The sequence below is a fragment of the Helianthus annuus genome, chromosome 14 (genome assembly GCF_002127325.2).
Source record: "Helianthus annuus cultivar XRQ/B chromosome 14, HanXRQr2.0-SUNRISE, whole genome shotgun sequence".
In the NCBI taxonomy this organism is placed as follows: domain Eukaryota; kingdom Viridiplantae; phylum Streptophyta; class Magnoliopsida; order Asterales; family Asteraceae; genus Helianthus; species Helianthus annuus.
Genome location: NC_035446.2, coordinates 130,233,397 through 130,253,441, shown reverse-complemented (window position 1 = coordinate 130,253,441; position 20,045 = coordinate 130,233,397). Strand labels below are relative to the sequence as shown.

The window sequence follows — 20,045 nt, the reverse complement described above, 5'->3', positions numbered from 1 at the left end:
TTTTGAGGATATTTTTAATGTATATATACACATGTAATATTTATATGTTATTATGATTTAAAATATGGTTTCTTATATATGATCATTCTTATAAATATAGTTTGCTGATGATGGGCTATTTGATTCAAAGATTGCGCGTCTGATTGATGAGTCAGATGTTAAAAATGCTGTAAATTTATAATTTCCTACGCATATATTTTATTGTATAATAAGTATAAGAAAGTTTTTTTTTAAATTTTGTTGTAGCCTGAAGATCATTCTGTAAAAATAGCTGATGATGTTAACGATCCTCAACTTCAGTCTAAAGATTTTCCTGTTCGTGACATTTCTGCCTCTTCAAGTGTTGTATCTAATGTAAGCATTTATTAGTTTTATACTGTCTATTTTATTATTGTCTCAGTATATTGATATTCTTCTATATGATCGAGTCTTAAACTTCAAAGCTGAGTTGAGAAGATAGTTTGTGTTGATAAAGAAAGTTACAAAATTTCAAGAATTTAGAGTTGTTATATTCTAAATTAATTTACTTAGATTGAAAAGATGCACAATCTTCGTGGCAAGACAATTGTTGAGGATAACCAAGCTGTTGATAGACCGTGTAAAGTTTAAAAGGTTCGTTTAGTATCATCCACTTCAGAATCAGTCTTACACTTCACCACACATGCTGAAGACAGGCTTGTAAGCTTTTGCAGTCGTTACTTTGTTTCGTTATTTCAACAATTTCAGTTATATATCAATATTTTATAAAATTCACTATTCAATTTTCTGTTTTTTAGCATCTGCCATCAGATGTGTCTTCTGCGTTGGATCTGCATACTGATAATCCTAAGCCTATCAAGATCCAGAATCTCAAATGTGAAGTCCAGGAACTGTTTACAACATCTCAAAAAACCAATACTAGATTCAACTACACTATTGTTGGATGGTCTTCTTATCTGAGATCTTGCAATATTGCTTTTGGTGATGAACTTTCGTTAGAGTTTCACAAGTCTACTCAATTGCTGAAGTTAAAAAAAGTTGTGCATTTCGTGACAAAGATAAAGTCCTCTTAGTTTGTCTTGCGTTGATTGAAGATTTATAGACAACGTTTCATGTCATGATTGTTTGTGGTTGTACATTTGGTTCGTCGGTGGTACTAATTTTGCTTCTTAGACATGTTCTATATGTAGTTATGTCTATAAACAGGTTTCATTGTCAATAGGTGGGTGCTCCTTTTTTTGTGGATAGGACAATGGAAATACTCATATGTATCTTATATATTAACTGATGATGCATGTTTATAGTTGTCTTTTAACTATAATAGATAACACGTTTTGGTACAATATCTATACATGTATCTATATGTTCTATCAATATTGTTATGCATGGTTTTCTAAGAAACCACCTGTGTTTGCACACGGGTCTTACCGCTAGTAAATTATAATAAATCAAAACTATCTTAAGCCACATGGCTTTCTCTTAAACCATTAATTTCCACGTGTTGTTATTATTATACTCCTTATTGCTTTGTTTTAGGAGGGAAAACTAGGTTAATGCCCGCGCGATGCGTGGCTTCAACCAAAATCATATTATTTACTTTGAAATGTAATATTTGTACAAACGCATACATTGGAAGAAACAAACAGAAAATTATTAAATCCCGGAAAAAAACTTCCTTGTAGACTACACTCTTGTAATAGAGTATAAAATATTTAAATGGTTTTTTTTTTTGTTTTTGCAAATTAACAATTCTGGTCACTTAAACATATATATTGCTGGTGCAATTTGTAGTAGAAGTGTGTTAGTTGCTTATTGCTGCAACTCTTACACATACATCAGATGCAACATTGCTGGACATTATTATGACTTGGCAGCACTTCATTGAGACATTTTGTCGAGTAATTGGCGTACAATTATGTACCAATGCCTTTAGAACGTTGACAAATCTTAAATCTTGGATCAAATCCACCCTTTCTGTGTAATCTATTCGTAGAAATAACACCCTTAAATAAAGAAAACAACAGTTCTTGTATAGCTAATGAAAAAAAAAGTACCACATCTAACAAATCAAATTCACATTCAAGTTTATTAACGAAATTAAAAACAATAAGCAAAATCCATACTTTTGTCTTTGCGAAAAGCTCTAAGCTTCTTCGGCGGTAGCCAAGTGGCCAGCGAGCGATGTTATCCTGCAGCTGTATACATCTTCACGCCGTTAACGGAGGTCGATTTCATAGTACCTCCTTGGTGCAAATGCCTGTCATTCCATAATAAACAAAATAAAGTTCTTTTATTGTGCAACCTATACTATTAACAGCAACAAAAGTCTCTCCAATTTACCACACCATAAATTATTATGTTCTAATCTAAATATCTTTCACAACCAACTACTACAACATATATTCAAACACAATATACGAAGTAGGAATAAACTACCTTCAAAACAACTTCCATCGCATCCAATATAGAACCGAACCATCCATTGCTAGAACGCGATGTCTGCCCCGCACCCAAGCATCCCTTATATTTTCTTTGACAAAGCGAAATCCAAATCGCCCAAGGAGTGAGAAATACTTGTAATTTTTCTCATACATGAGGAGTGCATATTTAAGCAAGCAAAAACAAACACATATTCGTCAATTCAGCCCCAAATTCATATGCACTAAACAATAGAAATGGTATGTAATATAATTCTACATCAAATGCCATAAGAAACATCTACTTTCAGTGGATTCTCAAAAAGTACAATATATGGTGAAGACGGTAACTGGCAACAAAAGTTCAAATTAGGGGCGAGCAAATGAGTTCAGTCCTCCAAGTTGTTCTTGCAATTGTGTATTCAACAGACTTCATCTACCAATAACCAATTAATATTAGAAACCTGGATGCCCTAAATCAAAGCCACGGAGTGTGCTTCTTTGGCCCTTCACAGTCCAACCCAAATTGATAAAAAGCCCTATATAACTTTCTTTTATAAATTGTCAGCCTAAATTTTTAAGGTCCAAAGTGAATGCTTTAATAGTAGGGATGAGCACGATACCCGTTCGGTACCGAAAGTACCAATACCGAATACACCGGTTCGGTACCGGTACGGTACCGACACTTACCGGTGTTTTACCCGTAAATACCGGTACCGTACCGGTATCTAAAATCAAATAAAGTGGGTACCTGTACCGGTTCCGAATATACCTGGTACGGTTCGGTACCGCTACCTGATACCAAATGCTCATCCCTATTTAGTAGTGAGGCCACTAACTGGCCTTGATTACAGTAATAACAATTTGGTATGCTAAATATACTTATTTATCTACGACTATGCATGCTAATTATACTTATTTATCTACGATTACCTGACTAAATAATTTCAAGCTCAATTGACATCAATTAATTTTTTTTGGATACTTTTAATTGTGATTCCAAATGCAAAAAAAATGTTAAGGATATTATATATAGTTCGTTCATATACAAAGGAATGTCACTCAATTCCTTAAAAAAACTAATTTATAACTTTAGCATTTTTTTAAACTCATTAGCATTTTATAAAGAAGTGGATGCCTTTATTAAAAGAACTTAACAATTAATTAATTAAATTAAAAAAAAACATGTTATAATATTTAAATTAGTAATGGAGCTGAATTTTATCATTTGATTGCTAAAGGGAAACTGTGATTTGGGATAGAAACTGGAATCTGAAAAAAGGGAATGTGGCCAAAGAAACAAAAAAGGTCAACAAAAGACAAACGTCAGTTGTGCAGAATAGTCAATTGCATACTCACCTGCTGTCATAGATTAATGTTGTCTACAAGGATCTCTGACAGCATCTGCCTAAGTTTATGACTTGATGTGCGGCCACCTTCCTCACCATTCACGTCCCCAGCGGCCGTTGAAGCATCGTCTTGTGATATAATTTGTACCAGCAGATATTTCCAATGAACATGTATATCAGTATATAGAACTTCAATATTGATCACAGGATTCATATCTCAGCTTTTTAACCATACTTTCAACGTTTGACCTGTCAGCGGATTTGCCATACTTAGATATTGATCACATCCCAAATTCTCAACAATTAATTTGTACAGCCTTTTAACCAAACAAATATTTAAATAAATACCACATCAAAATTAAACACATACCACCTTGTGCGGCACATATCAGTCAACATTCGGACGACCGGTGACTCTGGCGGCATTGAACACGTGGGTAGGCTTCACGGCGGCAATGTCAGCGTTCAGGTTGTCTCTGGACTCGAGTTTCTGGGCAATAAACCGATATTAAAATTTCACAATAGAATAGAGGTACTAATCGAATATAAATTAAAACTTTCTGGGCAATAAACCTAGTTGCTAAAATCAGTAAAGAATTAACATTGGATGTATAGAACTTCTTAACTAATATGATTTGTTTGATCAAACTACGATTTTCAAACCAACTAACCAAAAAAATTAGCTAAACATTAATTAGTTAAAAAGTAAACCCCTACAACCCAACCCAACCCAACCCAACCCAACCCGACCCAGAACTAAAGTGTTAACCAGCAACACAAACTGGCTCAATTTTGCTGGCAAAAAAAAAATTCAAACCGAGACCGCAGACGCATAACATAAATATTTAAAATACAAAACAATAAACCCCAATACAGTAAAGCAACAAATACACTTATGAATGAAAAATAAACCCGAAACACTACTCTTCGTTCTCACAAATACCATAACTTTATAGTGTTACCTTCCATTAGACGACTCTGCTATTTTCACCACTTCTTTTTCAGCACCATCATTTTTTTCTTCTGCAGTGAAACATCAAAAGCTTAATATTACCGTTTGCCCTCTATTTCGATGTAAATCAATTGTTTCATTAACATCTTATATAAGTAAGAACTTGAATGTAAACACAAATTATCATCATCAATAATCTTTTACATAGCGTTGGAAGACAAAGGAACATAAAATGAGCAGATGTTACCTCCACTTGAAGGCCCTTGCATCTCCAACATAGTGATTTAAGGGCTAGTGTTGTCCTCTCTCCACCAGATTTAAGACGGGATATGATTTTAGGAGCCGAATGTGCAATAGCATCAAGTTTAGCCCTCTTAAAATCTTCCACTTCAACAAAATTCTGTAGAGGATTTGTTATATTTATGTTTTTTTTTCAAAATAGCAGTAACAAAGATAAACGTAAAAACTCTATTAAGTTGCAGGTCAATATCTTAAAATACCTGATTTCCATGGGCTGAGATCAAATGATTTTTTACAAACTCTAGCTTATAATATGAAGTCTCGTTTCCTGAAACTTGATCTTTCTGCAGTTCCTCTTCTGAGTTTGGACCATCTTGGGATGGTCCCGGTTCATACCTATGGCCATTGTTGACATCTAAATCTTCTTCTTTGCCTTCAATATCTGATCTAGGAATCAATTCGCAGAAAAACATTACAACAACAATATGCAAAAACAAATTACAAATCGAAAAACAAAAGACGAAAATCTTACCAGTTGGATCCTAAACGAATGTTTATTCAAGAAATCGTATGAAAATGAACTTGCATTATATGAAATCGAACCCTAAACACATGGTATAATATGAAATCATACGAAATCGAACCCTAAATTATACGAAGATCCTAATTGAAACCCTAAAAATCACCTTGAACACCCTTAAACTCAAAGAATTATCCGTCAATTTCGATAGAATGATGATTGAAATATCCGATTGAATGTTTTCGCCGATGGTACTGAGAGAGAGACGCAGAGGATTCTTAGTCGCCAAAGAGAGAGAGAGATTAGGGTTTTGGTGTAATCAGTTGAATGATTAATGATAGAATGAGAGAGAGTATATGAAGCGTACCAAATAAGCTTTCCCAGTCCTTGATTTAGAGCTATGCCACATGTACAATGATGTGTCTGCTGATTTGGCCTAAACCAAAGGGTGACATATGTTCCCCAATGGTTTGCTTTATTAGATATATAGATACAAGACTTTTTTGCTCTTCTTTTCTCACAAATTTTAAAGTAATTAGACTTTCCTTTTTGTGCGGATTGTTTCCTTTTGAATGTGATTGCAAGCCACAAATCTTAATAAATACACTTAGTAAATACAATGACCTTTTAAAATATAATTTATAACTGTAACTGTAATATAAAAAAATTTGTAAAAATTTTAATATATCTTTTACGCAATCAACATAGTTTAAATTGCCTTTTTTTGTTTAATAAATTAATAGAATAATTATTACCTTTTGTGTATTGTTATTATTATTTTTTAATGAAAACTTGAGTAATAACTAAAAATCATTTTTAAAATGTTTGCATATCTTATAACTAAACAACAATTTGATGTTTAGCAAATGATTATTAATAATAAAAGTCAAACACAATCACTATCAAAGGTTTGACTGTACTTAAAAGAATTGGTTTTTGCTCATGATAGTTGTATGTGATACTATCAAGGATAAAAAGAAAACACAAAGTCAAGTTACTAATATTAGACAAAGATGAAAAATGTTACAAATAAGACGACAAATGTGGTGTACAACGGAATATTAGAGATTTATAGATTGCTTTGTTACTTACCTAGGAGGTTGGTGACCCATTGACAAAGGCAAAAACCTTTAGGTATAATTAGATTTGAAGGTCTTAGATTCAAGACTTCAAGTCACACATACAATAGAAATAATAAAGAACAAAAAGAACTTTTATATTGTAATTTAGTTGTTTCTCATATTTAATGCATCATTTCATTTTATTATAAAATGAATTATATTATATATTATATAAGTAAAGTATACTATATAAAACAACCTGTGATTTTTTCGTATTCATTTGTTAATGAGAAGCAACTTCATGTTAAAGAGTACGGGGTGTTAAAATATGTTAATAATCGTAATACGGGAACCAATTCTGAGTATAGTAGAATCTACATTTATATGTAATTTATCAAATCAATAGATATATAAGAAGTATTTTCTTTATACAACCCGTGAAATACACGGGATTTTAAAATAGTTAAATATTAAAGTTACACAAGGAAAGTTAAATAATATGTTATATCACGATTCAGTTAAGTCGTTAGAGAAAAACAAAAACATTGTGATATTCACATAGAAAAGCCCACAGTATTCCAAGTTTACATTTTTCCTAGGTTCTAGCAATAATACCAACAATTATAAACACATACACCCCTTTACATGTTCTATTATAATCCTATATATCCTCCTTTACAAATATGAGCTTATTTCTAGCTCAGCTGCATCTATTCATTTTTCTTTGGTTAATAGCAACAAATGCAACTGCAAAGTATGCCAAGCCAAGGTGTAGTGATACATGCGGGAACGTGACAATTACATACCCTTTTGGAATTGGTGCGGATTGTTCTGTCAATGAATGGTACATCGTTGATTACAACTACTCGACGCCATATTTGTGTGCACTCAAACAACTATAAGTGTTGGGTGTAAATTTGGAAGACCAAACAATCATTGTTAATACACCAACAATCTCTTATTGTCACAACCATAGTTGGTTTGGTAGCAAGATGATGAGCATCGATCTTGTTAGGAGCCCCTTTTTGTTTTCCAAATCACACAATATGTTTGTTTCTAAGGGGTGTGGTAATGTTGTTATGATGGATAATGAGAGAGTGGTCACTGGGTGTTCGACTTATTGATAGAATGACATTTTTAGTGAAAGAAACAACTGTTACGACATTAATTATTGCCAAGCAACAATTCCGCATTATCTACAGTCCTACAACATGAATCTAACTAGTGTGGATGGAGTTGGAGATTGTGAGTATGCCTTATTGGTGGACGAGGATTCATATATTAAAGGAAGGCTTTCTGTTGATGCACACAACATTTTTGTTCCCATTACCTTGATGTGGATCCTTACATCAAATGACACACCATACTGTTGTCAAAGAGCTTACCTTGTGAATCTGGAACTGGATATGGGTAATGGTACTTCAATGGAGTCGCGGGGATGTTTCCTTGATGGACGCTACGAAGGAAACCCTTATTTATATAATGGATGTGAAGGTATTAAGCATCTATATATTTCTATTTTCAATTTATCGCAAACTGATTTCTCTTATACTACTTGTGTTTAGATAGGGAAGAATGTGCAAGGTGCCCTTATTCATGTGACTACATGATCATGTATCTTGTGCATGGCTTAATCAAATTCAGCAACCTCACTTGTAGCCAAAATCCTGAATGGTATGAAAGCAAATCATCATCCTTGGGTATTACTCTAGGTAATATTTGATCTCTTTGTACATTATTCGATCCTGTTTTATTTGCAAGTTCTACAAATGCGTGGCAATTTCATAATGGCCAGACATGATAAACTCATAAAAGACCCAACATATTTTCAATTCTGAATAAAAATCATTTCTTTGGGTGGCTCAAATAATAATTTTGGGTGATCCACACAAAAAAAAAACGCCAAAAAAGTGGTTCTAAAGATCTATTTAAAACAAAACCGCCTAAAATGCTACAAGATGAATGGCTGAGTTATAACAGCAATACACTCATCTCATAAGACTTCTGTAGCCTTTTAACATCAATTCATTTAATTATTTTGAGCCTTTTTGAAACTTTAGATTAGTTTCTAACTCGCATCTTTGTATTGGCCAGGTGCAACCCTAAGCATGGGTATACTTTTTCTTGTGGCAACAAGTTATACATTGTATAAATGGATCAAGAAAGCAAGAGAAAGGAGTCAAAGAAAGAGGTTTTTTAAACGAAACAGCAGTTTGCTTTTAAAACAACAAGAAGAAGCAGACTCGTCTTTAGTCGGTAAAACCGTACTTTTCACATCCCATGAACTAGAAAAGGCCATAGACAACTTCAACGAGAATAGAATTCTAGGTCGAGGAGGCCAAGGTACAGTGTATAAAGGGATGCTTGTGGATGGAAGGATTGTAGCAATCAAGAAATCAAAAGTTGTTGATGGAAGTCGGTTAGAACAGTTCATCAATGAGGTGGTCATTCTTTCCCAAGTCAATCACAGGAATGTGGTCAAATTGTTTGGATGTTGTTTGGAGACAAATGTCCCTCTACTCGTTTCTGAATTCATTACAAATGGTACCATGTATGATTGTTTACACAACGATACTAAAGAGTTCCCATTATCTTTGGACATGAGAATACGGATAGCTACAGAGGTTGCAAGAGCACTTGCTTACTTACATTCGGCAACTTCCATTCCAATATATCATAGAGATATCAAAACTACTAATATACTTTTGGATAATAAATACAGGGCCAAAGTTTCTGACTTTGGAACTTCAAGGTTTGTCTCAATAGAGCAAACCCATTTGAGCACCTTGGTCAAAGGTACATTTGGCTACCTCGATCCTGAGTATTTCCAATCCAGCCAGTTCACGGAAAAGGGTGATGTTTATAGTTTTGGAGTTGCTTTGGTGGAACTGTTAACAGGAGAAAAGCCAATTTTCATAAACAGATTTGGTGAACATATAAGTTTGGCTACACACTTTATGTTGGCTTTTGAAGAAGGGCATGTTATGTATATTTTTTATATGATGGTGCTTAAAGAGGGTGTGAGCAACGAGCTTATGTTATTAGCTAACCTTGCAATGCGATGCTTGAATTTGAATAGAAAATATAGGCCAACAATGAAAGAAGTGGCTATCGAGTTAGGTATGATACGAACGTCACAGATTCCCTTTACGAATCGAACCAACACGTGTTCGTCGCGGACGGGAGGAAGTCTTGATGCTAACATATGGCAAACATGTTCTTGAGTTTCTATGATATCATAAGTCAAAGATACGAAAATGTCAATTTGTGTTCATTATTTAATATATGTAACTCTGTGTAACCCTGACTAATTGGGTTAACAGTTTAACTGGCCTATATTAGCTTAAGCTTTTTGAGTGCCATTTTGTTTTAAGTGACCCAAATTTGAGTCAGATTTTGAGTGACCCAAATATGTTTAAACAATTAAACCCAATCCCCAGGCCCAAGTGTTCAAACATTCAAACCCAATTGAAATAAACATCAGACATCGATAAAGAGATGGCGGTAAAGAAAACACAATGATGCGGGGCTGAATGATGCAACAACAAAAGTTGCGATATGAGATTTTGAAAAAGGGTTTGATTGAATTGTTGAGTGACGCAACAACAACGTAACAACGACCTTGAATTTACTAGGGGGTAAGGTCATGTTTGTTAATCTCGCCAAGGTCCCATATTTTTTAACATTCTCTGAAAGACCCTAACCAAAGGAGCTAACAGTTGACAAGCTAGGTGTATGTTTGTCACACCCGCAAAAATCAGAGTTGGGCGTAGCGATTGGTATCTTCATTGCACAGTTGAACTCCCACTAAGTACTCGAATCACAATGGGTTCTCTTATTCCAACCGTGCCATAATTTGAATGTGTAACCTGATAAAGAACATGCAAAACAACATAAAGTTGGCGAGTTCATAGTTGTTTGAAAAAGATTTGAAATAAATCTTTTTGGTAACCGGGTTCAAATAATGTTGTGAAAACGTAATAAACCATTTTCCTCGGCATGCTATTTGAAAAAATTTATGCTTGTAAAACTTGTATAACCGCCAATACCGCGTATGACAAAGACAACATGCCCGCATGAACCTATCACCAACCTCTAGCTAGTGAGTGCCTCGCCAAAACCGTGTACTCAAGACGGTAGACTAGCAGTCGGTTATAGTTCTGATATGTAGCGAGGACTTCACTATACAGTTTTAAGGACCCTACGACCCTTAAGGTTGAGTAGAGGACAATCTAGTCCTTATGTTTGTATGTAGGACAATCCAGTCCTTATGTATGTAGGTAGGACAACCCAGTCCCGATGTTTGTAAGTAGGACGTCCCAGTCTCATTGTTTGTATGTAGGACAACCCAGTCCCGTTGTTACGTATGTAGGATAACCCAGTTACTAATTGTAACTAGAACAATCCCGTCACTAGTCATGAAACCCATGCATGTTTCAAAAATACACGCGTGTTTTGTAAAAACTGGTAGGTTTAGCATAAACCATTTGAGTTAACTGGAATTCGTTAGCAACATAGTTTAGGAATATGTAATTTTCGTTCATCGAAATATTGTATACTTTTTGCAAAACTTGCATGTCTTTCCACCCCCGAAAACATTTATAAATATGTAAAACTGTAAAAGATGGGGGTTATGAACTCACCTCGATAGCCTTGTGCAAAGCTAGCAAAATACAATCCATATGTCATTTCCAAGACATAAACCCGCTAGGCATGCAATCTATAGCATTCCTATCGAGGAATAAACTCATAAGTTTCTACTAAAATGTAGCTAAACTACGTGTCACCGAGCTCTACCGAATTGTTAACCAAAAGATTCGATGGGAAGATGGTGTTAACTTAATGGAAACGATAATGCTATAGTTGTTTCATCCCATTTATAGTCGGTGATAAATACTAAGTCTTGGAAACACTTAGTTTTCGAAACATTTAGAATATATATTTATATATATATATATATATATATATGTTTAAATATAAATATATTTGTGAAATCGAGTTAGTCGTCTCGAATGGTAGCATGTGTATGTAAGAAAATGTTTGTATGAAAATAATACACGTTATAAACTCGTATAATGTGTTTGTACGGTTTCCAAGCAGTCATCATGTACGTGGATGAATCATTTCGCGACTCGTCGTAGTTTTCGTAAGATGTGTGTGTGTGTGTGTGTGTGTGTGTGTATGTATAGGGTCGGGATTTAGAGAAAACGGTAGAAAGTGTGAGGACGGTGAGAACGCTTATGGATCGTCCGATTAAAACAATCTATGGACTAGATTGGCGCGGTGGCGTTTTCGTAAATAACATCAATTTTATTAAGTGGACGCGCCTCATTAAGGGTAAAAAGGTCTTTACACCTCTATACCAAAACGCCATACTGATGAATAAAACGCCATTATGGAACAAAACACATCGCAATATAAACAAAAACATCCCAGACATAAAAACACACCCCCCAGAACCTGAAACGCCATATTTTATACTATATACCATTCATCTTACAAATGCCAAAATCCCCAAAACATCAAAGACAACTACTCAAAAAATGCCATATTTTCTACTATATACCATTCATCTTAGAAAACGCCAAAACACTCAAACATCAAAGATTCCAAAAAATCGACGGTTCTTTCAGATACACTATTTCCTCAGTAAAACACCAAAACAACACTTAAAACGCCAAAATATTTACTATGATTCTGATCGAAAAACAATAAAAACGCCGCGTATTTATTAAACGCCAAAAAATGGAAAGATGAAGTGACACGCATTAAAAAAATATGAAAGGACAAACCCCTCCCCCCACCCCCCCCCCCCCGCCCTTCTCTAAGCGGTGTGACACGTGTTGGGCCAGGAAGCGTTCTCACACTTTTGAGCATTTTCTCCTGATCTCGTTTCTCTCTCTCTCTCTCTCTCTCTCTCTCTATATATATATATATATATATATATATATATATATATATATATATATATATAGGATTAGGTTCAAGAGTGAACACTAGTGTAGCTTGCGAACTGAGTGAACTAATCCTGGCCATACACATACACGTGTGTAGATCAATGGTCAGGATTTGATGTTGAAATACACTAGTGTATTTTACGATTTGATGATTAGATCCTGGCCATACACGTGTGTAGATCAATGGCCAGGATTTGTTCACTCAGTTCGCAAATACACTAGTGTTCACTCTACAACCATACCTTATATATATATATATATAGTGTGAGGTTCATTGGGGAACACTAAAAAAGTGGGGAACAATGGGGAACCGACTCAAACGAACTCCGATTGGACTCATTCCAGTGGCGTTGGAACCGGCTTGTCGAACCCTAACTAGGATCTCTTAACCCTAAGCCCTAAATCATAACCCCTAAACCATAAATATATTAGGGTTTGGCTTTTAGGGTTTAGCTTTAGGGTTTAGGGTTTAGCTTTAGGGTTTAGATTTAGGGTTTAGCTTTAGGTTTAGCCTTTAGGGTTTAGATTTTAGGGTTTATAGTTTAGATTATACGGTTTAGCTTAGGATTTAGCCTTATTTTTTATGTCACACCCCAACCGATGGCGGAAACATCGGGGCGCGGCACTGAGCGAAACAGATTGTCCAGAAGTTTCCATAACAATTATCATTACTATTCAATTTAAATAATACGTCCCATACCGTATCTCAAATAGTAAAATAAATTATTACAGACAAAATCCAGGCAAATATTTCTGTTCCGACAACTCAGATTTAAATATAACAAATTATTCGTCTGCTTCTAGAGACCCTAGCTGCAAGATCTACAAACAACTATGCTCTAGACGTTTATTCTAGCCTCGCCTTCCTAGTAGATAAGCTTCCTAATTGCCAGTCACATACGTTAAAATAAAAGTCAATACACATAGTGTAAAGGTGAGCATACAAGTTTGATAATAGCATATACAGTTCGAAATAGTTTACGCATAACCAGCACGTACACAGAGGAAAATGAAGCATATTAATTATCGACACGGATCTATCGATACCAATGATTGCGGGTTGACTGCCCGAGGTAGTTCGCAATACATGATCACCACTGTAATCCATGCAAGTAATTGTCCTTAACAACCCCCGCATGAGCGGGTGCTGAGTCCAAACTTTAGTACTATCGTCGTTAAGGCAGGTAGACAGCATTCCATGTGTAAACATAATAAACAAGCATTCATTAAGTCACGTATAACATGCGGTAACGGTTAGCGTTTAAAATGTTGCGTAGTGTGTTCGATGTGATTTTCGTATAGGTAACGTATGTAACACTCAAAAGTACTTAAAGCAAAAAGGGATCGAGTATACTCACAGCGATAGATGGATTGAAGGGAGCGCTTGAGAGTAGGGTTAGCCTGAATCGTTTGATATCATAACGATAAGCAATACGTAAAACGGAAACAAGTTTTGAAGGATCGGTCAGCGAGTCGATCGGATGGCAGTCCGATCGGACGGCTGTCCGTTCGGTTGATAGTCCATTCGGACAGTTGTCCGGTCGAACGGAAGTCCGGTCGGATGACTGTTCGAGTGGATTTTTTCTTCTTTTGAGTAGGATGTGTTTGTGTATGATGGTTTGACTTTTGAAGTTTTTGTTATAGCATTGGAAAAACATTGAAGTATCCTTACCTTTCAGGTCGATCGGTCGGACAGTCGTTCGATCGGACGGCAACCCGATTGGTTAGGTACCTCAGCAAACAAGTTCTCAGCAAGGTGTCACCTGATCGGACAGTTATTCGATCGGGTGGCACTCTTTGTGCGTTGAACAAGTTAAAAAATCGATTAAGTGTTGAAGTCAAGTATCTAATGATCCGAAGTGTAATCCAGTCGGACGGCAGTCCGATCGAACAGCACTTCGTTCAATACTCATCCTCCAAGATAGGTTGATTAAGTGTGGGACCCATGTGCTAGCCGATCGGCTGGCCAGTCGATCGGCTGACTGTCCGATCGGCTGACTGTCCGATCGGCTGGCTGTCCGATCGGCTGGCTGTCCGTTCGGACAGCAGCCCGATCGGTCAGCACCCTGACCTGGTCGGCCTGTTTGTCTAACACTTGGCTAACTCGTTTGTTTTTCATTTTATCAAGGTACTTTGACAATGAGTCAAACCACAGAACCCTCGTCGTTACTCGGTTCTCCTGGTCGGAGAGGAATCACCCAAATCCGGTCATTGAACGGTTCGAGACGGAGTTAAACGTTTAACTCGAAATCGGTGAACCTCATGGATAGAATCCGGATCTGGAGCCACGCAACCACCGGAATGATTAGCAATTTTGAAGGTATTGAGTGTAAAAGAGTTGAAAGAAAGTTGGAAAACCATCTTTCAATCCCTTTTACCGTGAATATGTCTAGATCTATGAAAGATCTTTGTTTATTTATGTGGAAATCGGTTGGATCCAAGTTATTCTTGGTGGATTGAGGCCAAAACATGAAGTTCTTCAAGAACACCATGATGACATCATCCTAGAACACTTGAATCTTTATGATTTCACGGTTAAAAGTTAAGATTTGAAAGATAGAAAGGTGTAGGAGTGCGTGTAGATCAAGAAAGTACAAGATTTAGGACGAGATCTTACCGGATTTGAGAGAAATCTGAGAAAAGGTGAGTTGAGCGTGCTGGTCGAATAGAGGTTCCCAAAAGTGGAATGATGACAATGACAGGGGTATATATAGGATGCCAAAAGAGGAAAAGGCTGGCCGATCGGTCGGGCAGCATGATCGGACAGCCTGTCCGATCTGACAGCAGTCCGATAGGCTGGCTGTTCGATCGGCTGGCCGCCTGATCGATCAGTCGCCTAATTCGAGCGTTCGGTACGACGATTTTTGATATTTCGATTTCGATTGCGATAGATGCGAATGTGATAGGGTTTTCTATTCAAATTACTTTTAATCCCAACTACTATATCTACATACAATCATCCTTATTTCGTATTCGATTTGCGATTGCGATTCGATTGCGATTGATTTCGATTGCGTTTCGATTGATTCGATTGATTACCACACATAACACAAAGTAAACATGCACAAGTAACACATAAGGCACACACACGTATAACAATAACCAATCATTGCGATATTCGAGTTTCGAGTTCGATGTTGATTAGATTAGACTGACTAGCGTTTAGTTGACTTTATCGCATTGTTACTTCCTGCTATTCAGAGTCCTAATGCGGTTCGTACTAATAATTAATTCGATTACTTCGATTTTAGCAACTTACTCCACATAATACAACTAACGTTCAAATTCCAAATAGACTAATTATAGTCAAAGAAGTCAAAACAGGGTTTGGTCAAGGAGAGACAGATTGCAATTAGCAATCTTTTCTCCCTTTGACTTCAATCTTGACTTTGACTTTGACTTCCGAAAACACGGGGTGTTATAGCCTCCCCTTGTTTAGGGAATTTCATCCCGAAATTAGGTCGAAGCCGTAGCAAACAATTGTGGGTACTTTGTCTTCATGTCGCTTTCGAGTTCCCAAGTGAACTCTGCACCTCGTTTGCCTTCGCATCGGACTTTCACAATAGGAATGCGCGAGCGCCTGAGTTGCTTGGTTTGGCGATCCATGATTTCGACAGGCTTCTCCACGAAGTGTAGTGTTTCGTTTATTTGAAGGTCATCGAGAGGTACAATTAAATCGTGCTCAGCTAGGCATTTTCGGAGGTTCGACACATGGAAAATTGGGTGGACGTTACTAAGTTCCTCCGGTAGTTCGAGTCTGTAGGCAACTTTTCCGACCCTTTCCAGAATCTTAAAAGGTCCAACATATCGAGGCGCTAGTTTCCCTTTCTTGCCGAATCTGACCACACCCTTCCAAGGTGATACCTTTAGGAGTACGTAGTCGCCAACGTCAAATTCAAGGGGCTTGCGTCGTCTATCGGCGTAACTTTTCTGTCGACTTCGAGCTTTCAACAAGTTGTCTCGCATCTGGAGAACCTTGTCAGTCGTTTCTTGCAGTAGCTCAGGACCGGTTAATTGCGAGTGACTGATCCCGTGCCATACAATAGGCGATCGACATCTTCTTCCATATAAAGCCTCGAATGGTGCCATTTGGATGTTAGCATGATAGCTGTTGTTGTACGAGAATTCTACTAACGGGAGGTATTTGTTCCAATTACCACCGAAGTCTATGACACACGAACGGAGCATGTCTTCAAGAGTACGGATCGTTCTTTCAGTCTGACCGTCGGTTTGAGGGTGGAATGCGGTACTCAAGTTAAGCGTAGTACCAAGAGCTGCTTGAAATGTTTCCCACAATCGCGAGGTAAACCGAGCGTCACGGTCGGAGATGATGTCACGAGGTGTACCATGATTACAAATGATCTCGTCGGTGTAGATTCGGGCTAATCGTTCTACCTTGTAGTCTTCCCATATTGGCAAAAAGTGGGCTGATTTGGTTAAGCGATCAACAACAACCCATATGCTGTCGTGACCTGATGACGTGGGCGGAAGTTTGGTTATGAAGTCCATAGCTATACTCTCCCATTTCCACATAGGGATTGGGGGTTGTTCGAGTAAGCCAGAGGGCCTTTGATGTTCAGCCTTGACCCTTGCACAAGTCAGGCACTTCCCAACGTAGAGAGCGATATCCCTTTTCATTCCCGGCCACCAGTACTTGTAATGGAGTTACTGGTACATTTTATCGGCACCGGGACGAATAGAATACCGGGATCTGTGGGCTTTGTACATCAGAATTTGTCGCAAATTGGTCCACTTCGGGATCCAAATTCGGTCCAAGAAGTGGAATAACCCATTTGACTTGCTGACAAGCTAAGCTCCATCGTGATAGATTCGTTCCCTCTTCAAAGTGCGTTCATTAAAACAGGCATGCTGGGCTTCGCGGATTAGAGTTTCGAGGTTGTATTGGGCTTGGGTATCACGAATGCTGAGCAAATAACTCCGTCTGCTGAGTGCATTGGCAATGACGTTTGCCTTGCCTGTGTGATAACGAATTTCGCAGTCGTAATCGTTGAGAAGTTCTATCCATCGGCGTTGACGCATATTAAGTTCTTTCTGATCAAAGATATGTTGTAGGCTCCTATGATCGGTGAAGATCGTACACTTGGTACCATACAGGTAGTGTCGCCAAATCTTTAACGCAAAAACAACTGCGCCTAGCTCGAGATCGTGGGTTGTATAGTTTTTCTCGTGGAATTTGAGCTGACAAGACGCGTACGCTTTAACCTTGTCCCATTGCATGAGAACACAACCAAGACCAAGGTTGGAAGCATCACAGTAGACAATGAAACCGTCATTTCCGTCGGGCAACGTGAGAACAGGAGCATTGCAAAGCATGTGCTTGAGGGTTTGGAAAGCAGATTCTTGTTCAGTTCCCCAAACAAAAAACCTGTCTTTATGCGTGAGAGAGGTAAGCGGCACAGCGATCTTAGAGAACCCTTCTATAAATCGTCGATAATAGCCCGCTAGTCCGAGAAAAGAACGGACTTCAAACGGGTTCTTTGGTGTAATCCAACTCTTAACGGCTTCAATCTTCGCAGGATCGACATGGATACCCTGACTATTAACTATGTGACCCAGGAACTGAACCTCCTCTAACCAAAATTCGCACTTGGAGAATTTGGCATAGAGTTGATTTCCCTGGAGTAGTTCGAGAACCAAACGTAGATGTTGTGCGTGTTCGGCTTTCGATTTGGAATAGATCAAGACATCGTCGATGAACACGATGACGAAACGGTCGAGATATGGTTTACACACGCGATTCATTAGATCCATGAAGACCGCGGGTGCGTTGGTTAAGCCAAAAGGCAGAACAACGAATTCATAATGGCCATAACGAGTTCGAAACGTGGTTTTGGGTATATCCTCCTCTTGAATGCGTAGCTGGTGATAGCCTGAACGGAGATCGATCTTTGAGAAACACGTAGCACCTTGCAGCTGATCAAACAAATCATCGATGTGAGGTAGAGGATAGCGGTTCTTGATGGTTAGCTTGTTCAATTCCCGATAATCAATGCACATCCGGAACGTCCCATCCTTCTTTTTAACAAAGAGGACCGGCGCGCCCCAAGGAGAGGTGCTCGGGCGAATGAAGCCTTTTTCAAGTAGTTCCTGGAGTTGCTTCGAAAGTTCACGCATTCCGGACGGTGCAAGTCGGTAGGGAGCTTTGGCAACAGGGTTGGCTCCAGGAATGAGGTCGATACGGAAGTCAATATCACGACTTGGCGGAAGTCCAGGAAGATCATTAGGGAACACCTGAGGAAATTCACATACCACTGGGACGTCTTTCACTTCTGTCTTCATTTTCTTTTCCTTCTCCGCTACTACAATGTTAGCTGGGAAAGCTCTGTATTCCTTGCGGAGATACTTGCTAGCTTGGACGCAGGACATAAGTTTGAGACTCTTCGAAGCAGTTTCGCCATAAACACACAGTAAATCACCATTCGCGAGCGAGAATCGAATCATCTTGTCGTAGCATACAATTTCGGCGTGGTTTTCACGAAGAAAGTCCATGCCTATTATGACATCAAAACTTCCGAGTTGCATTGGGATAAGGTCGATTGGGAAGATGTGATTGTTGAGCTCAAGAGTGCAATCACGGAGTACAGAATTGACGGCGACAGTTCTTCTGGTAGCGACTTCAACATCGAACGACGAGGAAAGATAGGAGCGCTTACGACTAAGGAGCTTTTCAAATTCGAACGACATAAAGCAATTATCGGCTCCAGTATCAAACAAGCATGATGCATAAATACCATTCACAAGGAACGTACCATTGACCACGTTGTTGTCGGTCTGGGCTTGGCGCACGTTGATGTTGAAAGTTCTGGCGCGTGCGGCTTATTGTTGTTGCAGAAGCTGCTGCTGCTGGCGAGGCTGCTGCTGATAGGGCTCTTGTTTCACCACCCTGTTCGGGCACATGTTCGCAAAGTGGTTGGGATCACCACATGCAAAGCAGACTCTGGCGTTGATCGCGGGTGCCGGAGCCGTGTGTTGGCCTTGCGGGGCAGGGAGCAGAGTTTGATGAGCAGTGGCAGGGGCTACGGTGTTGCGAGGACCATAGCGATAGTTGGCAGTGAAATGACCGTATAGATTGCAATGAGCACAGAAACGACAGGCAAGACCCACCGGATGATGATACAAGCATGTCGGGCAGAGCGGGTGGGGACCTGTGTATGCGCGCTTTGCTGGCGGTGCATGAGTAGCTAGTGCTGGTCGATAATGAGACTGCTGCTGAGCTGGTACGGCTTGTAGAGGAGCAGCAGTGGTAGTGACAGCACAGTTCTTGTTGCTGGAGCTGCTGTTGTGCTTCTTCTTATGGCGTGATGACTTTGATGGTTGAGCAGTGACGGTGTCGGCGGTCGGTGTAGTGGTGGCTTGGTGTAGAGACTTGGAGGGCTTATCCCAGAAACCAGCTTTTACTCGCTTGTCGTTGATTTCGGCGGCAAGCAAGCAAGTCTCTTCAATTGATGAGGTCTTCGCGGCGTGAACAAAATCGGCAACACAGTCGGGTAAAGCTCGAATGTACTTCTTGATTGCTATCTCTGGCGTCTTGACTTGGTCGGGACAGATA

The 20,045-nt window shown here is 38.4% G+C and overlaps 1 protein-coding gene and 1 long non-coding RNA gene across 2 annotated transcripts; one reads left to right on the top strand and one right to left on the bottom strand.

Annotated features, from left to right (window-relative positions):
• Positions 1-1,988: 1,988 nt before the first annotated feature.
• LOC110903788 lies at positions 1,989-4,773 on the bottom strand. The gene is made up of 5 exons (XR_002572166.2): positions 4,708-4,773; positions 4,116-4,235; positions 3,756-3,994; positions 2,416-2,832; positions 1,989-2,236 (listed from the first exon to the last, which is right to left on the bottom strand). It is a non-coding gene; the product is annotated as an uncharacterized LOC110903788 (long non-coding RNA).
• Positions 4,774-7,729: 2,956 nt separating this feature from the next.
• On the top strand, positions 7,730-9,742 carry LOC110907412 (wall-associated receptor kinase-like 22). Its single transcript, XM_022152400.2, has 3 exons — positions 7,730-8,012; positions 8,084-8,230; positions 8,613-9,742. Exons 1-3 carry the CDS (start codon positions 7,730-7,732, stop codon positions 9,740-9,742), a joined length of 1,560 nt encoding a protein of 519 aa, XP_022008092.2.
• Positions 9,743-20,045: the final 10,303 nt, after the last annotated feature.

Coding starts and splice junctions, on each gene's coding strand:
- LOC110907412 (XM_022152400.2), top strand. CDS start 7,730: ATGAATCTAACTAGTGTGGATGGAGTTGGAGATTGTGAGTATGCCTTA. Junction 8,013..8,083: donor TTTATATAATGGATGTGAAG/GTATTAAGCATC, acceptor ACTTGTGTTTAG/ATAGGGAAGAATGTGCAAGG. Junction 8,231..8,612: donor ATCCTTGGGTATTACTCTAG/GTAATATTTGAT, acceptor TGTATTGGCCAG/GTGCAACCCTAAGCATGGGT.